General features: G+C 54.4%; 2 protein-coding genes across 4 annotated transcripts in view; one reads left to right on the top strand and one right to left on the bottom strand.

Moving 5' to 3' along the window:
- INVS (inversin) overlaps window positions 1-12659 on the top strand; it is a 78969-nt gene extending 66310 nt beyond the window's left edge. For both annotated transcript variants that reach the window (XM_029054077.2, XM_029054076.2), the window contains exons 13-17: window positions 3342-3595; window positions 5647-6391; window positions 8516-8748; window positions 9216-9293; window positions 11494-12659. In XM_029054077.2, the coding sequence (XP_028909910.1) occupies window positions 3342-3595; window positions 5647-6391; window positions 8516-8748; window positions 9216-9293; window positions 11494-11624 (1441 nt within the window). In that variant the 3' untranslated portion in view covers window positions 11625-12659. The remainder of the gene's footprint in view (window positions 1-3341; window positions 3596-5646; window positions 6392-8515; window positions 8749-9215; window positions 9294-11493) is intronic.
- A 1812-nt stretch (window positions 12660-14471) lies between these two features.
- Window positions 14472-22023, bottom strand: part of TEX10 (testis expressed 10) — a 30955-nt gene continuing 23403 nt past the window's right edge. For both annotated transcript variants that reach the window (XM_029054079.2, XM_029054080.2), the window contains 4 exons: window positions 19618-19698; window positions 18952-19133; window positions 16580-16790; window positions 14472-14702 (listed from right to left, as the gene is read on the bottom strand). In XM_029054079.2, coding sequence (XP_028909912.1) covers window positions 14589-14702; window positions 16580-16790; window positions 18952-19133; window positions 19618-19698 — 588 coding nt within the window. In that variant the 3' untranslated portion in view covers window positions 14472-14588. The remainder of the gene's footprint in view (window positions 14703-16579; window positions 16791-18951; window positions 19134-19617; window positions 19699-22023) is intronic.

Below are 22023 nucleotides of genomic sequence, written 5' to 3'. Positions count from 1 at the left end.
GGGGGATTTGGACTGTTTCCTGGGAAACATTCCCAAGAAATAGGAGGGAAGCGGGGAGGAGGTTCATTCATTCAGTAGTATTTACTGAGCGCTTACTCTGTGCAGAGCACTGTACTAAGCACCTAGAATGTACAATTCGGCACCAGAGACCATCCCTGCCCAACGACGGGCTCACAGACTAATGGGGGGAGAGAGACGGCAAAGCAAAACAGAACAAAACAAAAACAAGACAGCATTATCACGATAAATAGAATCAAGGGGACGTACACCTCATTAACAGAATAAATAGGGTAATAAGGAGGTGACCTGCAGGTGAAGCTGGCAAATGCTAAGGGGCTTTAGTGTGGAATTTATTCGCCCAGCAGACGGAGAATTAGGAATCTTACCCAAATTGAATCATTTGATGATGAATCTTGGACAAAAGCGACCTCAGTGACAAATCCAGTAGGCACCACCGCCCCCACATTCAGAGGAAGCAGGTATTTTATTCAGGACAGCCCCTTTCAACCAGAAAGCAAGGCAAGAAACAGAGGCCTGTATGATGTGTTTCAAGTAGCGGCTGTCAACACCCACTTATTAGAGGCTTGTTTTCCAGGGCCAAGTTTCTCAGGTGCAGCCAGCGGCGGGTTGAACGCAGACACAGAGACAGACCCAGAGAGGAGCAAGTCCATTGTAAATTGCACTGACTGGTTCGTGGATTTCTTCTCCTGTTTCCCTCTGTAGCTCAGAGGAGACGCCGCCACCAGAACGTCATATCAGCCGCAGATAGAGTCAGGGTCTAGTTTTCTTTAGGTTTCTGATCAATAATGTTGGTATTTGTTAAGCGCTTACTATGTGCCGAGCACTGTTCTAAGCGCTGGGGTAGACATAGGGGAATCAGGTCGTCCCACGTGGGGCTCACAGTCTTAATCCCCATTTTACAGATGAGGGAACTGAGGCACAGAGAAGTTAAGTGACTCGCCCACAGTCACACAGCCGACAAGTGGCGGAGCTGGGATTCGAACTCATGAGCCCTCATGAGCCCTGACTCCAAAGCCCGTGCTCTTTCCACTGAGCCACGCTGCTTCTCGATCACGCTGCTGTGATCAGTTTTTGATGACAGTTTTCTTTTTAATGGTATCTCTTAAGCACTCTCTGTGTGCCAGGCTCTGTACTAGAGAAGCACCGCGGCCTAGTGGGTAGAGCACGGGCCTGGGAGTCGAAAGGACTTGGGTTCTAATCCCAGCTTTGCCCCTTGTCTGCTGCAAGTCACTTCACTTCTCTGAGCCTCAGTTACCTCATCTGTCAAATGGGGATTAAAGACCGTGAGACCCTTGAGGGGCCGGGACTCAGTACAAACCCAATATACTTGTATCCGCCCCAGCGCTTAGTTCGGTGCCTGGCACATAGTAATCAGGTCATGATTACCACAATTATTATTATTACTGCTAAGAACTGGGGTAGATACAAGCTTATCAAGTTGGACCCAATCCCCGTCAGAGGTGGGGCTCAGTCTGAATCTTAATTTTTAATCATAGTCTTCATTTTTCAGATGAGGTAACTGAGGCACAGTGAAGTGAAGCGGCTTGCCCGAGGTCATGGAGCAGAGGAGGTGGTGGAGCCGGGATTAGAACCCAGGTCCTTCCAACTCCCAGGCCACGCTCCCAGGCCTAGGTTCCATCCACTGGGTCACGCTGCTTCTTGGAGAAGGATGTCTTTAAAGGGGAGAAAAGGTGATCCCGGTAATTACAGATCAGATCCTAGACTAAGTCATTAAATATACAGACTAAGGAGAACCTGATACGGTGTGCAGAAAGCACACTGGGCCAGGACACTCGAATCTCCATCCGAGACTCCGCGTGCGGTTCTACGGGACTTTCCTCGGGCAGCCAGTGGCGAACTCCTTGTGGGCAGGGAATGTGTCTATTAATAGTAATAATAATAAATGTTGGTATTTGTTAAGCGCTTTGTTTGTTAAGCGCTAATTGTGTGCAAAGCACTGTTCTAAGCGCTGGGGGGTACAAGGTGATCAGGTTGTCCCACATGGGGCTCACAGTTTTAATCCCCATTTTACAGAAGAGGTAACTGAGGCACAGAGAAGTGAAGTGACTTGCCCAAAGTCACACAGCTGGCAAGCGGTGGAGCTGGGATTCGAACCCATGACCTCTGATTCCCAAGCCCGGGCTCTTTCCACTGAGCCACACTGCTTCTCTAATTATAATAATAATGGTGGCATTTGTTAAGTGCTTACTATGTGCCAAGCACTGTTCTAAGCACTGGGGTAGATACAAGGTAATCGGGTTGTCCCACATGGGGTTCCCAGTCTTAATCCCCATTTTACAGATGAGGGAACTGAGGCACAGAGAAGTTAAGTGACTTGCCCAAGGTCACACAGCGGAGCCGGGATTAGACTTGGATTTGGACTGTTTCTTGGGAAACATTCCCAAGAAATAGGAGGGAAGTGGGGAGGAGGTTCATTCATTCATTCAATCATATTTATTGAGCATTTACTATGTGCAGAGCACTGGACTAAGCCCTTGTAATGTATAATTTGGCAAGATAGAGGCCATCCCTGCCCAATGACGGGCTCAGGGTCTAATCGGGGGAGACGGACGGCAAAGCGAAACAGAACGAAACAAAAACAAGACGACGTTATCACGATAAATAGAATCAAGGGGATTCTATTTATCCACGGCCTCTGACTCCCAAGCCCGTGTTCTCTCCACTGAGCCACACTGCTTCTCTGTCGTACTCTCCCAAGCGCTTAATACAGTGCTCTGCACACGGTAAGTGCTCGGCAAATACGACTGACTGACAGGCGGCCTAGGGAGGTGGCGTGGTGGGAAGAGGTGACAGAGTGGGAAGAAGGCCGGCCAAGAGGAAGCCAGGTAAGAGCAGAGGGACTTGTGCGAGCCTCTCGCCCGACCTTCTCTGACACGGTCTCCCCCCTTGCCCCCCGGGGGTCCGGAGCTAGACTTTGGGGAGGTGGCTCCGTTGGACCGAGGCTATTCCACACCGTTCATCGGGGTGTAAAAGGCCCATCGCCGTGGACAGGGACAGCTTGCGACGGTTCAAGTAGACCGGGACCAGCCCTGGACGACAAGGCCCGACTCCGCGCTGCGAACAAGCCCGTCGATTAGACCGTGCGCCCGTCAGACGGCAGGGACCGTCTCTATCTGTTGCCGACTTGTTCATTCCAAGCGCTTAGTACAGTGCTCTGCACATAGTAAGCGCTCAATAAATACTATTGAATGAACAAAACAGCAATGCCGTGTTAAAGAAAAAAAAGGGGGCCCTAGGGTTTTATCTACACTTTTGAACACACCCTCTCTGGCGAGCTCATGGTTTGGCTTTGGTTCTAGAAAACGGGAGGAGGAAAACAAGAGGAAGCATCAGGGACCGTCCAGCCCGGTCGCCTGCCCCGCCCCGGCCAACGCAGAGACGGAGGCCCGAACCCGCGAGGCTCCCCGGCTGCCCGGCGGACCGGAAGCTGCCCCCGGCCCCCCGGCCCGGGAGAGCCGCGGGGAATCCCCCGGCGTTCCCGGGGGCACCACCGCCGGGCGGGAGCGAGGTCTCTCCCCGGAGCCCCGGGGAGCCGATCGTCGAAAGAAAAAGGGTAAGTAGCCGTTTACTTCACGTGACCAAATCGCAGCGGTGGTAGGAGGGAAAAATGATTTCATGCTTGGCCTTCGACCCGATACGTCTGTGTAGGAAACAGATCTTTGCTTAAAAAAGAAACAAACCAAAAAAACCTGCCTTTTTCCCTTCCCGGGATTTGGTCTCTAATCAGCTTTACATGCACACAGTTCTTGAAATTGCTGCCTGTATTTGTATTATTCATCCATTCAATGTATTTATTGAGCGCTTACTGTGTGCACAACACTGTACTAAATGCTCGGGAGAGTACAGTACAATAGTAAACGATGGCCTAGGGGATAGAGCACGGGCCTGGGAGTCAGAGGGTCATGGGTTCTAATCCCGGCTCCGCCACTTGTCTGCCGTGAGGCCTTGGGCAAGCCACTTCACTTCTCTGGGCCTCAGTTACTTCATCTGCAAAACGGGGACGTGTGAGCCCTGATTGAGACGTGGACTTTGTTTGTATCCGCCCCAGTGCTTAGTACAGTGCCTGACACGTTAATTAATCAAGAGTGGTATTTGTTAAACACTTACTATTTCCCAGGCACTGTTCTAAGCGCTGGGGTAGATACAGGGTCATCATGTGTCCCAGGTGGGCCTCACAGTCTTAATCTCCATTTTACAGATAAGGTAACTGAGGCACAGAGAAGTTAAGTGACTTGCCCAAGGTGGTGGTGGATCCGGGATTAGAACTGGCATTCTTTGACTCCCAAGCACATAGTAGGCGCTTAACAAATACAATCATTATTATTATTTTTTATTCCTTGCCCACAATGAGCTCATCTCTGAACCTCAGAAGGCCAGACATGGAGGGTTTCACTTTCCCCTTGTGCCTGCAGTTTCCCTTGGGTCCGGGAGCTGCTTTTTCCCTCTCTCTCTCTCTCTCTCTCCCCCTCCTTCTGGACCTTGGCTGCTTCCTGCAGAGCACGTGACAACACAGGGACTACTATAAAAGAAAGATTGCTTACGTGAAGGTGCCGTCCGTGTGACCTCTGCTTCCTTGTCTGCCTCTGCCGTGAGTTCAGACACCCCAGGGAACACTGAGGCCCAGCGGGCTTCAGTAGATTCAGTAGACGACCCTGATCCAAGCTGCTTCCACCCGCGAGGGGCCGTGGGCCAGGGAGCGCGCCCAGCTGGCTGGGCGGATTGGGATCTCAAGGGAAGAGGAACCAGGCTCGGGAGGAAGCACCTCCAAATCCTGGAGGTGGTCAGTGTCTCGCCGGGCCAGGCTAACGGTGGGGGAACACAGAGATCCCTGGAGGCTCCGTGGGTTCCTGGGGTCCGAGCCGTTTAGGGAGGGCGAGCTAGATCCCACCGGCCCGCCCTATCCACGGGGTGTCTACTCCCCTGGCATCTCCGTGGCCCCCCGAACCGGGGACCCAGCCGAGGGCGGCACCCTGGCTCATGTCACTGCCTGTCGGCCCCACAGACCCTGCCTTTTCTCCTTTAAGAAAAGATGACCAGTGGAAAACAGCGAAGACAGAGATCGAGTAATTAAACATTTTCGCAAAACAGCCCCACCTTGTGCTGAGAGATCAGGCTGAAACTAAAGGAACTCAGACCTGACCTAAAATGACATAAAGTCTGTTCTCATGTCTAGGCCCTGGCCCTTCTGGGCAGTTTGGGGTGTGGGAGAGGAAACTCTCGGGGGTTTGATTACGACTAACCCTCTGCTGGGTGTGGACCGACGGTGCAGGATCGCGGAATAGAGATTGGGAGTTCCCAAGAATGCCGAAACGGGGGTCCCCAATTGGCCCGGAGCCCGAGTGGGAGAGAGGCGAGAGAGCTGGTGGATTTTATTATGAGAACCAACCCCCCCAGTGGGCCCACTGGGACAGGCCGCAGGAGCGCATCACCAGACCGCCCAGTGACGCATTTCCAGGAGGAAACATTCCTTTCTGGTATTCGGGTTGGGAAAACCCCCTGTTGCCAAACCTAATTCCGAGCCGTAGGCCACCTGGCCCCGATCAAGTCCTGGATTGCGTGTAAAAAAATAAAAAAAAACAAATTTCCCCTTCTCTCTTCTTTAAGAAACATTCGGAAAATTATCCCAGAGCAAATATCCCTGCATCCACTTCGCTGCCAAGGAAGGGGTTGAGGAAGACAAGCCACGGCCTATCACTGCTGCTTCTGTGAGCGAGGGGGACAGGGGGAGAGGGCAGCAGACCCTTGGGGGAAGCGGCACCCTCGCCCAGGGCAACCCCCGGCGTGACCCCGACTGCCGGACAGCCAGACGCAGGGACGCCACGGAAGACCAAAGAGCAGCGAACCCGCCGGGAGGAAGGACAAAACGCTTTCCCGATCCCGGCTGGCCAGACGGAGGCTCCGGGCCCCCCGCGCGGCCTGAGCTACCGGCGAAGGGAAAATCCAGCCGGCCCAAAGGCAGAAGCAAAGAGTTACAGGGAGGGAGGTGCTCCCCGGCCGGCTCCAGCAGGCCCGGAAGTGCCAAGCTGGGGGTCGTCGACACGAGGAGCGACGGCGCACGGGACGGTGTCCAAAGGAGCAAGCTGGCAGCTGGTGAGTGTCCCGGAAGGGTGGGGCCCCCGCCAGCCACGGCGGCGAGCCCCAAACAGGGCACACCAGCCCCTTGTCCTCTGCCAGCTGTCGGCCCCGCCCCGGCCGGGGCCCCGTCCGCCACCCCCCCGGGCCAGGGGGTGAATATCGAGCTCATCCCCTTGGAGAGGCGCCTGCAGATCATCGAAAAGGAGAGGACCAGGAAGGAGCTCTTCCAGAAAAAGAACCGCGCCGCCACAGCCATCCAGAGAGCATGGAGGAGGTAAGGACTCGAAAGCCCCTCACAAAATGGTTGGCACGTGCGCTTTGGGACGATCTCTCCATTTCATTTTCCTTTGCCTCCGTCGGTCGCTCTAACAGAACCACATTCCGAGACCGGTACCGGGAACCCGCCGGCTGAGCCAAGGAGCCCGTAGCAGGGTGTGGGGGGCCTGGATCCCGAACCTTCCGGATCTGGAGTCTTAGGAAGTCAGGCCCGTGGCCGGGAAGAGCCGGCGAGCCCGAGAGCCAAGTCCCTAACGCTTTTGCCTTTGTTTCCTTCCCAGGAAAGGGGGATGCCAGACGGGTGAGCAAACCTTCAAGGCCCATGACAGCGCAGAGAACGTTGCGCAAAAGTTTGATGCCGTGGGCTAGTTCTTCACCTCTGGGATGGGAGGGTCCCCTAGACCGAGGCCACCGGCCAGAGTCTTGTCAAAAGACTGAGGATAACCCTGTGGGAACACAAGCCTCTGGGCGTTCGACGGGGCTCCTCGCTGCTAGATCTTAAATTTGGAAGGGGTTTCGAGAGGTGACGTAATAGTATTTATCAAGGGCTAACTGTCTGCCAAAGCCCCGTGCTAAGCCCTGGGAAGAGTCAAGATTGTCAAGCCCAATCCCCATCCCACAAAGGGCTCACAGTCTGAGGGATGGGGGTGAGCGAGAATCTTATTCCATTTTACAGATGAGGAAACTGAGACCCAGAACAGTTAAGTGACTTACCGAGATCTGGAGCTTGGAGGTAATGAAGGCAAGGGCGGGGACGGGGCGAGGGACCCGGCCGGTTACGGTCTTGACGGCCCACAGCTGCTCCCGAGCTCCCAATGTGGGGATTGGTGAGTGGTCTATCCCCAAGAAATAATAGTAGTAATTGTGGAACTTGTTAAGCACCTACTATACGTGCCCGGCCCCGTTCTAAGCACCGGGCTGAATACTAGCAAATCGAGTTGGACACAGTCCCTGTCCATCATGGGGCTCTCGATCTCAATCCCCATTTTACAGCCGAGGGAACTAAGGCACGGAGAAGTGAAGTAACTTGCCCCGGGTCACACAGCAGACCTGGTAGAGCCAGGATCAGAACCCAGATCCTCCCGACTCCCAAGCCGTGCCCCAGCCACTAGGCAGTGCTGCTTCTGTGAGAGAGGAAGGTGCCAGCTTGCCAGCCTCTTGCCCCGGGGCCTCTCCCACTAAAAACTAAGCACCGCCTCGGGCCGGGACTGGAGGAGGATACGGGCAGCCCGGGGTCTTAATGGGGGAATGAGCCGCGGGAGAGGGGGACGGTATCAGGAGGGTCCCCGATATTAGACGTTCCGTATCTGGCAAGAGGGAACTTGGAAACGAACGTCGGCAAGAATGACAAGCACGGACGAGAGAGATAAGGCCCGGCCGGTTTGCCGTTCCGCTCCCCAGACGTTCCCGACTTTGACTGAACGCCCAGACTCGGCTGGAACGGAGCCCGGGGTTAGACTTAATGGGAATCCGCCCTTCTCCGGCGCTCTCTTACCTGGTTTATCTCCAACCTGTTTCATCTCCGGAGCGGCTCCCTCCTGCCGCCGGGGGGTGGCCGGGGAGGGGCGGGGTGGCGCTCGGCTCCGCGCAACGGTCCAGCGGAGAGGACGGGTGCGAAGCGTTCCCTGTCCTGGCCCGCTCTCCCTCCCTCCTAGACTGGAGGCCCCACGTGGGAACGGGACTCTGTACGGTCCCCGTACTGACCCCGGTGCTTGGTACAGAGTAAGCGCTTAATAAATATCACTCTGGGGCTGCAGCCGTGGTGGCGGAGGGCTTCCGGCGGCCCCGTGGCCTGGCTCCAGCGGAGGGGTGGGTGGTCCCGCTCCACCCTCAGCCCACGGATGCTCCTAAGCGGCTTGTTGCCCTGAGCTCAGTCGCCCGGAGGGTCAGGGCTCTGGGTTCTACTCCCACATGAGCCAAACTGCAGCTCGCGCCGCTGTCCGGCAGGGCCACCGGCCCCGGCCCCAACCTCGGCGAAGGGACCACCCGGCCTCCCGCGTCGACCTCTTAAATGAGAATCGAGTTTTCCCACGCCCTCGCGCAACCCACCGCGTGAAGGGCTTTGAAGCGAGAGCGGGTCAGATCACGAGTTCTCCGCTCCGCTCTGTCGGCTCTGCTCCAGGTACCGGCTCCGCCGGCAACTGTCCCGGTCCCTCGGCGCCCAGCCGCCGCGCAAGGAAGACGAAGACGGGTGGAGACGAGAGACGGCCGCCTTGTTCCTCCAGGTTGCTTGGAAGAAGGAGCTGAACCGCGGTCCCCCGCAGTCGGGGCCGACGGGTGCAAACCCAAACCCCAGAAGCCGGAGCGGCTCGGCCGTCAAGCCCAGCAGACAGTCGGTGCTCAAGCAGATTTACGGTAATCGTCTCTCCGGGGGCATCCGACCGACAGCCGTGCCGTCGGGCCCGTTCGGTCCTGGGCGACGTTGACCCTCGAGCTCCGGAATTTAGATGCGACCGCCCCTTGGGATGTTGGCAGTGGGTCCGGGGCACCAGTCAACTCTCTTTTCGGGCATGTACAGTAAAGAGAAAGAACAATAGGGTGTTAGGTGTTGTGTCTCCCAAATCCTCAGGTCCCTTTCCAGCTCAAGTGTGCTCTGGTGGCCGCAGTTCCCTGCAGACACCTTGGAGCAGGAGCGGTGCCGCCCACTTGCCCAGAGGTCTCACAGTAGATGATCGTTGGCCCTGTGGCATTGGCTTTGTGCCCCGTAAGCAGCACAAGGCCGGCTGGACTCCGGGCTTGGGCAGGGCCGGGGGCAGGGCACGCACGGGGTACCCCGGCTTGGGCACTGGAGGACCGGCGTTAACTGTGGTCTGTCGTTCTAGGATGCAAGCAGGAAGGAAAACTCCATCACCCCTCAAAAGCTTCAAAACCCAAACTCCTGGCTGCTCAGCAGGTTCCAGGTAAGGCGGAGAAGGGGCCCCCGGAGCCGTTGGTCGGCTGTCTCGTTGGCGGAGTTTAGCCGGGCTAAGAGGAGACGCCGACGCCCTTAATCTGGGCGAAAGGAGCTGTTCTCGGGGTTGTTTTATGGTTTCCAACCTTCGATTTCCTGAGGGAGATCTGCCCATTCCTCCCCTCAGCCTCGTTTCTCCCCGGATCGTCCGGATGGCCACACGGGACACCCGTGGCCTCTCCTCTTCTCCTCCGGGCTGACGGGGCCGGGGTCGCCGGCGGGACGGTGGCCGCTTTCACCGCCTCAGGAGCCGGGGTGGGGGCTGCCGCCCCTCCACCCGCCCTCCACGACAAGCACGTTACTTCTGTTGGGCTCCCTTCATTCTTGACGACGACGACTTCGGCTGAAAAGTTCAGAGCTGTCGGTGGCTAATGCCAGTCGCCGTCCCTCTGACGTAGGAATCTGCAGCAGGTCAGAATGGGCCAGAAGTCGATTCTTCTATCGGAGCCGGTTCCAGCCGGCAGGGTGAAGAGTGATAGCGGCTGGTGGCAATGAAAAGGACGTCCTGGGCTCCTGGCCGGGGGGGTTACGATAACTACAAGTTCTCGAGACTCTTGAAGGACTGAGTGGCCCCTGGAAACGGGTGAAGGCCCGGAGATTGAAGAAGGGAAGACTCCAGGGCTTAGCTTCTGGATCCAGAAAAAAACAAAACCCACGCTCTATTCGCAACAGTCCCCGTTCCGTCCCCAGCCTGTCCCCCATATCACCCTCAGGTGCTGGGTCCCTTGCTCACAAACACCGGCCCACCCCACTCCCCTTAGGAACGAGTTCCAGATTTTTTTCCGTCTGGGGAAAGAGCCGTTCCCGTCGGTCTCCGATCTGCCATGCTTGAGGTCCAGCGGGTGCCACCGGTCCCGATGAGGTAAGCGTTTGGGGAACGGTGATTTCGTCTCTCCTCAGCCTTCACCGTTTTGCAAACTCCGGTTGAGCTCCATCCCCACCCGAATCTTTCCGATCTGAGTTTTCCTAACTCATTTGGTTTATCCTTATCTGTGAGCCGCCCTCCCGTGAACTTTCTGAAGCTCGATTGTGGCCTCCAGAGCCGTGATAGGACAACCTGATGACCCTGTATCTCCCCCAGCGCTTAGAACAGTGCTGTGCACATAGCAAGCGCTTAACAAATGCCAATATTATTATTATTATTATTAGTTTGGTCTTAAAGCTTCTCCCCCTCTTCCTGGCGGCCAGAGAGCAGTTGGCCTACGTGGCTGCAACCAGTGCGGTGATTTAGAACCACAGTCAACAGCCACCCCGATGTCTATGCAGAGCAGAGCAGAGATGGAGCGCTCGGGCCTACCGACGTGAAATTGTCATGTCCCTCCGAAGGTGCCATGGTGTCCGTCGCTCACCATCGGCTGTGTTTCAGGATTCCTGCTGGACCTAGGCGGCTGTCTGGACAGAGGCCTTCACCGACGAGGCCCGTGCCCCAGCGGGAACCCGGCGGGCGGGGATGAGTCCCAGCGAGCCGCCGGGGCTGGAGTCGGTTCCTCCGGGCCGTTCTGCGGTCTCGAAGCCTCGAGCCGTACCTGATCCCCGGCATCTTCTCGGCCCAATCCGACGTTCCCTCCTCCACGCTAAGTCTCCTTCTCACCGTCTTCCTCCGCCCCGTCACCGGCGTCTGCGCGTAGGGATTCAGCTGTCCCCTGTTCCTTGCCTCCTCGTCCTTAAAATTGGTTCTGGATCCAGAGCCGGGTTTTGGGGTGAGGGAGGTGGGCAGCTGGGGAGAACGGCCAGGTCCACCGAGTCCCCTGCCCTTCCCTGCACCGGTGACAACCGCTCAGTCGTGGGACGCCCAGCGCCGGCACCCGAGGAGCTCCGATCAAGGACGGGTCGAGATATTCCAGCCACAGCCCCTTCGCCACACCCGCGCACCCTGCGGCACTTGATCCTTTTAGCACTTTTAGCTACCATCCAAACCTCTGGCAGCAGCCCAGCTGTGACCGCTGGCCTGCCCAAACCTAGCTGCCCTCCCTGCCGGTCACACCTCGGCTCCCTCCGCGGGGGCCACACACGGGGAGAGCGAGCCGCGGCCCCCCGCCCTCCCGGCGTTGGAGCGGAGGGCCGGAGGAACCGGACCTTGCGTGCGGATGAACCCGCCCGTTCCGATCGGCGCTAACCCTAACCCTTGTTCTTGTGTTCTTATCTGGCAGTGAACAACCTGCGGAACATTCACTTGCTTGAGGACACGGGAAAATCCCAGAGCTTTTCCTACAACATGAGACCGGCCACGGCCGTGAAAGGCAGAAGAGCCAAAGCCCCATCGCTGCGGGAGAAAGAGTGACGTCTTCCTGGGAAAACCGCGTTTCGTAGGAGAAGTTTGGATTTAGGGCAGAATGCAGTGCTTAGTACAGTGCCTGGCACAAAGTAAGTGCTTAAGAAACACCATCATTCAAGTGCAATATGGAAAAGTAGTGCTCACTTAGACTGGGAGCCCCATGTGGGACAGGGACGGTGTCCCCATTACCTTGTATCTACTCCAGGGTTTAGTACGGTGTTCGGCCCATAGACATAATATTTCTAGGCCGCAGATGGCGGGGGGGGGGGGGGCGGGGAGGAGAAGCAGCAGTTTCAGCCACGAATCAGCACCATTTCCCCCTTAAATTTCACTCAGAACCCTGAATGTTACCATTCACGGCATTCTCGCTTCTTGCTGGAAAATATTAATCTCCCCGACGAGCGGCTCCCCAAACCTTGGCGTCCTGGAGCTAGCTCTTCGAGGACAGTGGAGTGTTCTGTTTTTCCCTTGACAAACCACAGCATATAGTATACCTAAAATTTCTAGAGTGCAGGCCAGATATTTATTTTCTGTAAAACTTTCCTTTTTTTGGTCACCTCACCCTGTAAAGGCTCCCCCATTGGCTGAGGCAGAAAAGGCCGTTAACGGTTCACATAGGACAGAAAGTTTGAGCTGAGGAAGAGCTGGCTGTGCTGATTTCAGCTGTTAAATACAAAATGGTTGAGAAGCCCCCAGGAGCGCATCACTGAGCAGCGAGGCCAGCTCAGTGTACTGCACCAAGGGGGTGCTCAGTAAATGCCAGTATTTACCGCTGGGCGACCACAGCCAGGTGAGGCGAACCTACAGAGCCCGTGTGTCTTGCCGCTCCAGGGGCCCCTGCTGGGATTTGTGCCCCTGGCTTCCACACTCCACCAAGGTGGAGAGTGAACTGCACCCAAGTTTTCTGAGAAAACATCAGCTTAGGCTCTGTAAGCTCCTCGTGGGCAGGGATCCTGCCTTCCTACCCTGTTGTACCCCACGAGCGCTTTAGCACAATGTTCTCTACGCAGGCCCTCAATAAATACCATTGTTTGGCCCGTCGTCTGGTTTTGAAAAAGAGAAACCTCAAAAAGCATCCTGTCCGCAGGCCCCAAGGGTTAACGATGGTTACGCGATCCCTAGCCCTCAGCCTCTCCACAGAACACGTTCACGTCGGGATACGTTACAGCTGGAAATACATGCGAACGGCCTCAAATACACAACGCACTAGAACATGATTTAAAAATTGACTTGGAATATAAATTTTGAAATCGGGCCTAAACTCCCTGCCAGAGGCGTGCCACAAGAGACCAACACTAGTGGGAACGGAGAGCATTTGGCTAAGCGCTGCCCCAAGGGAGAGGGACTGAATAGTTCTCCCTCCTTCTCAGACTCGTTAGGGACAAGGATTGTGCCGCAACTCGTTATCCTGTATATATCCCGGTACTTAGTTCAGTTCTTGGTATACGGTAAGCACTTAAAAAGCACCACCACCATTATTATTATTTCTGGTTCTGCGAGGAAGTGGGAAAGACCCCTCCTTCCCGACGCTCTCTCTCTAAAGCCTCGGCGAATACGGCACTTTAAAAAAATAGATGGCACGGCGGTCTGCCGCTGCTGAGCGCTCACGGAGCCCCTCTACTCCGGGGGCAAGCACTGGACCTGGTAATCCGGCCCACCCTCTCGCGATGAGAGCCATGAGACGCGGGAAGGTCGGACAGGAGAGTTGGACGGCTCGGAGTAAACCAAACTGCTGCCGGTAAACTACGCCTTCCCCTTCCCTGTCCTAAAGCAGACAGGAGCAGCGCAATTCTACAACCCCTTCGGACCAGATCAACACTACCGAGGGGTGCGTGATCGATATCTAGCCGTCTCCCTCTCACGCACGCACATACATACAAAAAATCCAGTCCTCACCGTCTGCAGCGTTGCCGTCGAACCACCACCCTTCGCCTGCTTCGTGGAGTCCCACCTTGACGCCCTCTCCCTCCGCACGAAGTCTTCCTCCGGTCGGTCCCCAGCGGGGAGGGATCCCACCCTCAGACCGGCTCGGTGGCTCCGGCCAACTCTTTAAAATGGAAAAGGTTCAACCAGATTGATCGTAGCCCCAAGTCCCAGGGGGGCCCCGCTATTTACACCCGAAACCTTTGGGGTGGGGTTTTTTCAGAGGTCATTTGAAATTTTCAGTATATTGGCTTTCTTCATTCTCTTCACCCGTTTCCTGATCCCTTCAAAAAACTCCGTTAGATGAGGGAGCAGGATTTCCCCGCATAGCCTGTGTATTTCTAAGTGCTCGCTGAATCTTAGATCCTTCCCATTTTTCAGGGATCCCTGGCATTCCCCCTCGTCCATAATACCAAACCCACAGGCAATATCTGTTCTTGACTGTGTCGAGGCAAATATGAAAACAAAACAAAAATCCCCAACCGGGGTTGGTAAAAAAAAAAAAAAAAAGCAACTTTAAGATGCACATACCAGCTCTGCTACTTCCTAGACATAAAAACGATTTTTCCGCAGCCCCCCGCATGCAAGCTTTTAACAAACCAATAATTATTACGACTTAGCAGCTGGTGGGTTTCTTAGTCCTGGACCCCCCCCGAGGTGCAAGAGATCCACGAGGGAGCCAAAACCTACGCCGAGGTTCTATGGAGAGACGTGGCCGGCGACGGCCGTTCTTGGGCCCGGATGCCTAGGTGTACGGCAGTCCAGAGAAATTCAAGATACATCCCCTCCCGCCATCGGACATCCCTCAAACCTACAAGCCGGTTGCCCCCCCGGCACGAAGACCAGCCGCTAGTCGGCCTCGCCTCCCCGGGGACCTCTTCCCCCCGCCCTTCCCAGCTTCGGGCCGAAGGAAGGCAAACCAAACCGTGCTGCTCTGTGTGAGTTCGGCTTTAATGATAAACGTTTGCTCCGACGTTCTCGTTTCCGGACCTCGTTGGGGGGGGGGGGGGGGGGAGCGTCAACAGGCAGGCGCTCGCCTGGGTCTCATCAATAGACGGTGCTAACGGCCCCAGGTCCCTGGGGGTGGCCGGCCAGATAGACGTTGAAGCAGTAATGCAGGTCTGACAGCCACTGCTCCTGGACGTCCCCGCTCTTCAGGGCCTAGGCGGAAACAGGAGCCGTCAATCTGGGACTCTCCCGTGCCAGTCCTTTCTCCGCCCGCCGTCCCACCCCCCACACGCGGTTGGTCGTGAACTCATGCAGGCGGGGATCGTGTCTATTTATGCAACTTTAACGCCCAAGCGCTTAGTACAGTGCTCTGCGCATAAGCTCTTGACGCATATCCCAGTTATAGATAATTCTTGCTACCAGAGGGAGAAACTAATCGCGGGGTGGTACGCTGACCCCAGAGAGAAGCAGCCCTGGCACACTGGCTGCAGTTCAACGGCCGTGGCTCCCACGGCCCAGGACTTTCAACGTGGCAGCCGGAAGCGTAACCCTGCCGTAATGGCTGGGACTAGTGCCGTCCCCAAATGCTAATGAAACGAGGCTTTTCTGGCCGTCTCGGAAAACGGGAACTCCAGACGGAACTGCCGTACCTCCGGGCCCGGGTTTGGGGGCGGTGGGCCTGAAGCCCAGGCCGAGGGCTACTGCACCTGCTCGACCCCGTTATCGTGTAGGTGCAGAATCTGCTGCCATCGTCCCCTCTCCCCACAAAGGACCTTTCCCAGTTTTGCCCAGGAACCCCTAGGTTCGGGCAGCTGCTGAGTGCGCTCTCTAAGCCGGCAGGAAAATCTCGGCTGTTCTGGCCTCCCATCGAGATGCCTAACGGTGGGTTGACGGTGCGTTTCGGGAAATTTAGCTGGCTCTTCTTAGGAGCAGCACTTCGACCTCTAAGCTGGACTGACCCGGCTCCCAAACGGGCAAATTATCCCTGGGTTTCATCGTTTTTGCCGACAGCTTTAATGCAGGACGCCCAAGGCCAAGAGGTTGGGCTCGCTGAACCCGAGGTCACACGTCTGATACATCACGAGAGCTTAAGGTTGACCCGTGAGGCCGGCAAGATGCTGATATCTCTGGCTTAGGCCCAGGTTGCCTTCTAGAACGAGGCCCAAACTATTAGCACCCTCCCTTCTCCCTCGCCACCTCCACAGGAGTTGGTGGTCACTCTCCCAAGGGGAGAGCGCACCGTGTGATATCTGCCATCCGAAAGCTGCCTCACTATCCGCCAAATGCAAAAAGGTTTTATTTCCGAAGGAACTGAATCAAGCATTTGAATTCCGACACGATTTTTTAAATTGTGAGGTGGAGGCAGAGAATTAAAATGCTGTTTTTTTTAACTGGAAGCTTTCCCATCATCCCACCCTGTAAAGAGCTGGGAGCTTCCTCGCGTAGCCCTGGACCCAATTTTTGCCTCTCTCATCTCTGTTCTTTTGGCTCTAAGGAAACTCTTCCCCCACAACCAGACTTGAAATAATGCTAAATTTTGGACGGACAGAGACTATCACTTTCATCCTACACTGGAGGGCAACAGGAAAGTGATATCACAGCTAGGTCTAGCCATTTGGGGTCATCTGCAAATGCCAGAAAGGAGTGCTTACCTTGAAAACACTATTAAGCAGACACTGGATGTGATTAAAAGATGAATTATTGTTTTTTAACTTGAAAAAACCCCCAGGCAGTGGATACTTAGTTTAGTTACCTCACCGCCACCCCACCCCATGACTAAAGTGCGTCTCGAGGCCCGGGACGGCTTTGGTCAGAGGGAGCGGATAACCGAGTGCCAAGAGTGTTCCAGAGCAGAGTGCCAAGAACATGAGCACTTAACTTCTCTGTGCCTCAGTTACCTCATCTGTAAAATGGGGATTAAAAGTGTGAGCCCCATGTGGGACAACCTGATTACCCTGCATCTACCGCAGCGCTCAGAACAGTGCCAAGCACTGTTATGATTATTATTATTATTGAGCGCTGGGAGCTGAGACACCCGGGTTTGGCCCCAACCAGTTAAGACCACGGGTCTCCAGAGCCCCGTCCCATACCGTAATGTCTTTGGCGATCTGCTGCACCAGAAGCGCGCTGGTCACCATGTGGTTCCTCAGCTGGGCGTGTTGCAGCAGCAGCCGGAGCAGTTGGGCCACGATCGGCAGTTCTTCCGGGCCCGCTCTGCTCACCTGAAGACTCTGAAGCATCAGGCGCAGGACCCGGGGCAGGACGGACAGCACCGCGAGACAGCAACCCCACAGCTTATCCCTGGGTGGGAGGGGGGGAGGGGGAGAAGTGACTGTCAGCACGGAAGCTGACGAAGTAATCAGCCCAACACCGTTAGTCGCCCGCCGTCCCCGGAAAATCGGCCTTCTCGGCGCCGAGGGGGCGTTGGGCTCCAACCCTAGCCAAACTGAACGCGGCAGGACTGGCCCTCTGGTCCTTCTATTCAACTGGAGTGGGGCCCCCAGTGAAGTCAGAGGTTGGAGGAGCCCCCAAACCCCTGATTTTTTTTTTATTAATTTGGTTCATAACACTTTCCAAAATAATAAGTCACAATATTATCAGTAGTATTACTTCCTATGTGGCAGGCACCGTGCTAAGCACCGACCTATCAGCACAGGCGGAGTGCCTGCCCCATAATCTAAGTGCTACAGCCAGGTAACCCTTCCAGATGAGGAAAATGAGGCACACTCCGTAACCTGCCGCGACCCCACCTGGGTGGGAATTAGAACCTGGGCGTCCTGATTCCCAGTCCTATTCTCTTTCCACTAGGTCCCGCTGCCTCCCTCTAAGTCAAAACACAGGAGGGCGGAGGAAGGCCGCTAAGCTTCCCATCTGGGCTGTGTCAAATCTCTACCTCAACTCTCTGCATCAGACTCGTTCGTGGTAACGTGTGCTCTCTTACAAAAGTGAAAGGAAACTGACTACCCTGACAGAACTTACTTTCCACAATATTTGCTCCGTAATGAAAAGCCTATTATCTGGAGAGCTTCCGTAAAGGCATAAAGATTTTCTTAATCCGTACGGAATTCCGGCAGGACTTCAACAAACCCGCCAAGCCAACGCAGAATGCTGTGAGGCTGCTGCAGCCTGTGTTCGACTGCGAAGAACCCAGGAAAGAGGATGAATCCTGGGGAGCTGAAGAAGCAGAAGGCATCAAGTAAACACTCTTCTGTTTACTACCTGTCTGGCAGGTCTGGATCTGAAACAAACACAGCTCCCTTTCTAGGTATTTTCTGAGCAGACAACACGGCCCCTGCCTTCGTAAAGATTACAATCTGACAGGAGACAGAATATACCCAAAGGCAAGTTGGCAGAGAGGGTCAGTGCCGTAAAACGAACGACGGAGACGCCTCCTCCGATGTGGGTATCTTTGCGTATTAAGGGATTAAGCTGAAGATGAGTTGGGGTTTACCCCGCGACGCTCCCTGGTTCGCTGATCTAAAATCAGAAACCGTACACGCAAAGATGACCAGGAATCCACCCGAACTGCGACCACGCTGATCCAAGCACTTGTCACGGCCGCCTTAACTACTGCATCAACCTCCCGGCTCCAGTTCGATACTTCACTCGGCTGCGCGGATCGTTTTTCTAAAAGAACGTTCGGCCCCATGTCTCCCCACTCCTCAGATACCTCCAGTGGTTGCCCGTCCTCTTCCGGAGGAAATAGAAACTCCTCACCGTTGGCTTTAAGGCAATCGGTCACCTGACCCCATCCTTCTTTACTTCGGTGCCTTCCTATTACAACCCAGCCGGCACACTTGGCTATTTTAAGGCCAACTGACCTATGCTGTACCTCAAACTCATCTGCCCTGTCGCCCACCCCTTGCCGACCCCCGCCCCCTTCCAATGAGACAGGCCACCACTCTGCCCACCTTCGGAATTCTACCGAAATCACATCTATTTCAGTTCACTGTTCTAGTCAGAAAGGAATACTGAGTAATTAAAAGCCCTGGTGTCTGGGATTAATGCATGTCTGTAATGAAGACAAAAATGAAACCCTCCTCCAGGATCCAAGACACAACACTGCTTTTCGTGCTACACCAGGAGGAACTATAGTATGCAAAATAATACTACTACTAAATGCTTACTACGTGCCAAGCACTGTACTAAGAACTACAGTAGATAGTAGAAGGGACTGCAGATATTGAATCCCCATTTTGAGGATGAGGGACCCCAGACAGAGAGTTTAATGGCTTGTCCAAGGTCACAAAGCCAGGAAGTGGCAGAGCCAGAATTAGAACTCGGTTCCTCTGATTCCCAGGCCTGTGCTCTTTCCACTGGACCGCGCTACTTCGTCAAGGCAAATGATTTGAAGGAATTCTTGGTAACTCCAACCAATTGGTCAAATATTTCTCAAAATCTTGAGAATTACTTCAGAATCAGCAGAAAAGGGGCCTGGGAGGAGGAAGATGGAAACCATTACCTCTTTCTCACATGCTCCGCGTCCTCTTTTTCTAAAGTGAGCAAGAAATGAAGGAGACTGTAGCAGCAGGAGGCTAGAAACTTCTGTATAGTTTCACTAAGAACACAAGCTTGATCCAGGAGCTTACTCACGACGCAGAGAACTGATGCTGCAGTGCTGTCAGGAATTACAGCCAGTCCAGCCTAGGCAACAAAACAGGTTCATTACATCTTTGAGATATTCTTTCCAGGCCTTAAAGATGCTCCCTGGAGGAGTTAACCACCAAATCATCGCTGACCCATCTCTTTCCTTTCTAAATGACACCGGAGAGGCAAGAGAAGTCTTCCTCGAGTAGCTTTCACACAGCTGCTTTCCCAATCGGGCTTCCCCCACCCCCGTAACGAAGAGATTGTTGCAGTAATCCCCTCGACAGTGAGCAGGAGCACCAACCATATCTCTGGCCTTTGCCTTTCAGCAAGTCTTGCGGAGGAGAGGGCTCCGCTTTTCTCCCCCCCGAGGTCCCGGACACCAAGGACCTCGGGGCGTGGGGCGAAACGAGGCTCGCCTCAACATTCAGGCCAAAGCTGTCCGTCTTGGTACACCTGCCCCCAGGGACGCTCCTTAGCCCAACTTCCCAGCCAACAGACCCGCGGTGAGCAGAGACAAAACGATAAAACGGATAGTTACCAGATGTTTAGTGATGGCACTTTGCAGGATATCCAGACACTGAATCCGGGACGGAATAGTGGACAGACTGTGACACACGGCCTGGCGGGACGAAAGGTAAGAGGAACCAACGGATCAGCAGAGTTGAACATTCAACCGGCAAAAAAACTGCACCTGCCAGGCCCGTAAATTCACCCCCGTGGGCAGAGTGTTGGGTTCTTTGTGGTTCCTGCTGCTGACACGGCCCCTCCAGGTTTAAAGAGCTTTGAAAAAATTGCTTGATTGACGGGTTAGGGAAAAGAGAGTAATGTTAAAACGATAAACACGCTGAAAGGTGAAGTTCAGACCCGAAGGATCTTGGTGAGCGCTTGTAGTACAGTGCTCTGCACACAGTAATACCATTAACCGAATGATTGATGGGGAGTGGCCACAGTTCAGTTCCCCATTTACAGTAAAAGCAGTAAAAGAGAAGCAGCGTGGCTCAGTGGAAAGAGGCTGGGGTTGGGAGTCAGAGGTCATGGGTTCGATCCCGGCTCTGCCACTTGTCAGCTGTGTGACTGTGGGCAAGTCACTTCACTTCTCTGGGCCTCAGTTACCTCATCTGCAAAATGGGGATTAAGACTGTGAGCCTCACAAGGGACAACTTGATTACCCTGTATCTACCCCAACGCTTAGAACAGTGCTCTGCACATAGTAAGCGCTTAACTAATACCAACGTTATTATTATTAAAAGCAGACTCCCAAGTTCACCGCGTAACCCCTCAAACGACCAGCGTGGCCTAGTGGAAAGGATGGGGACCTTGGAGTCAGAAGGAGAAGTCCTGCTCTAGCTATGCCCTTTTGAGACGAAAGCATATGTTTAAATATCTCTTAAATGCTGGCATCGACTGTCCCCATTCAAACAGGTATTTTGTTACCGCTGTAAACCAATCAATGGTATTTAATGAGCACTTACCGTATAGAGAACACTGTACTAAGCTCTTGGGAGAGTATAACAGAGTGGGCAGACACATATTCTACCCACGAGGAGCTTACAGTCTAGAGGTAAATGCTGTAAATGCTTTTTATTTTGCTGAACGGACATAATTTGTTTAATACCAACTTCCTACTGAGAACGCAATGTTAACGATCACTTCTGAAAGCAGAAATTAAACCCTACCGGAAAAGACAGCACAACAAAGGATGTCTAACTCACATGGTAAAATTCCAATTTGGTCAGACACGGAAATGAACGGGTAAAAAGAAAAGATAAATCATCCCACTGAGACTTGGGATTTTTTATTTACTTCCCTTAGGCAAGGGTTTGCAAAGTGTTTAATTTTCATGCTGAAATGTCAAAGTCAAATCATTATTTCCCGTTTGAGTAGTATTTATCCCATTTTTGGCCCACTCGTACCAGATTGCTCTTGGGCCATGGCCAATACTAGTGTTTAGAATGATAAGGGGGGGATAAAAGCTAACTTTTTTTTTTCTAATGTAAAAGAAAAATTCAGATTTGAAAATCCCTATGTAACCCTACTGGAACCATGCAAAATGCTTTAATTGGGAATTATTTCAGGCCATAAGAAGGCCCTCGAAAAAAAGATGCATCCCGATTTAAATGCCATTTGAAAAAACACTGCTCTTTAGAATTCTCATTCCCCACACCCCCTCCTTCCGATCCGCATCTCATGTCCACCCACCCACTGCAAGCCTCGGGGTGCTCCGCTGCTGTTTCGTCTCTAGCCGCCCCCGGACTCCCCCAAGACTCGCTCCCTGGCCATGCTCGCCTGACAGCGCTCACCCAGCTGGTTTCATCAGTGGACAGTCTGCGTCTGTGGGGCCCGCTGAGCGCACAGCTTTGCCCGGAGCACTGGGAGCACCAGGGAGCGAGCGGCAGCGGGCGTATCAGTGAGGCTGATGGGGCTGCCCTGCTGGTAGCCCCCGGGAGGACTTCCCACCCCTGTCTGGGAGGCCTGCAGGTCTGGCTTTGCGCTCAGGCCAAGAGGAGGCGGGCGAGAAAGAATAGAAAACCAAGACCTGCCTGGGGGGAAGAAAAATACTTTATAAAGAATAATCCAGGGACGAAGAAAAGGCCTGGGAAACTCAGGCTCGACAGGCTCCACACTAGCTCCACCCCATTCCTAAGCAGCCTCGGGAAGCTCTTCCCTGAGGGCTTCCTCCCACTGGGTCTGAAACGATACTTCTGCTCGGGATTCTGGTCTACCAGTGGACCGAAATTTACAGGCTTCTTCTTTTCCACTTCTGAAAATGACAGTGGGTTTTGAATGAGATTACCCAACCCCACTCTGCTTTTCCTGTCCCCTGGGCACAAGGGGGAGGCGGCCTGAACTGGTCTGTTCAGCAGCGGCGATGTGTGTTCGCACGCCGGGTTCACTCGGGCCCCAACTTCCCAGGGCCAGGTGCTAACCTCTGCCCTCCACACTC

Source organism: Ornithorhynchus anatinus, chromosome X3 (genome assembly GCF_004115215.2).
Source record: "Ornithorhynchus anatinus isolate Pmale09 chromosome X3, mOrnAna1.pri.v4, whole genome shotgun sequence".
In the NCBI taxonomy this organism is placed as follows: domain Eukaryota; kingdom Metazoa; phylum Chordata; class Mammalia; order Monotremata; family Ornithorhynchidae; genus Ornithorhynchus; species Ornithorhynchus anatinus.
The sequence above is the reverse complement of the archived record's forward strand: the minus strand, read 5'-3'. Positions and strand labels throughout refer to the sequence as shown.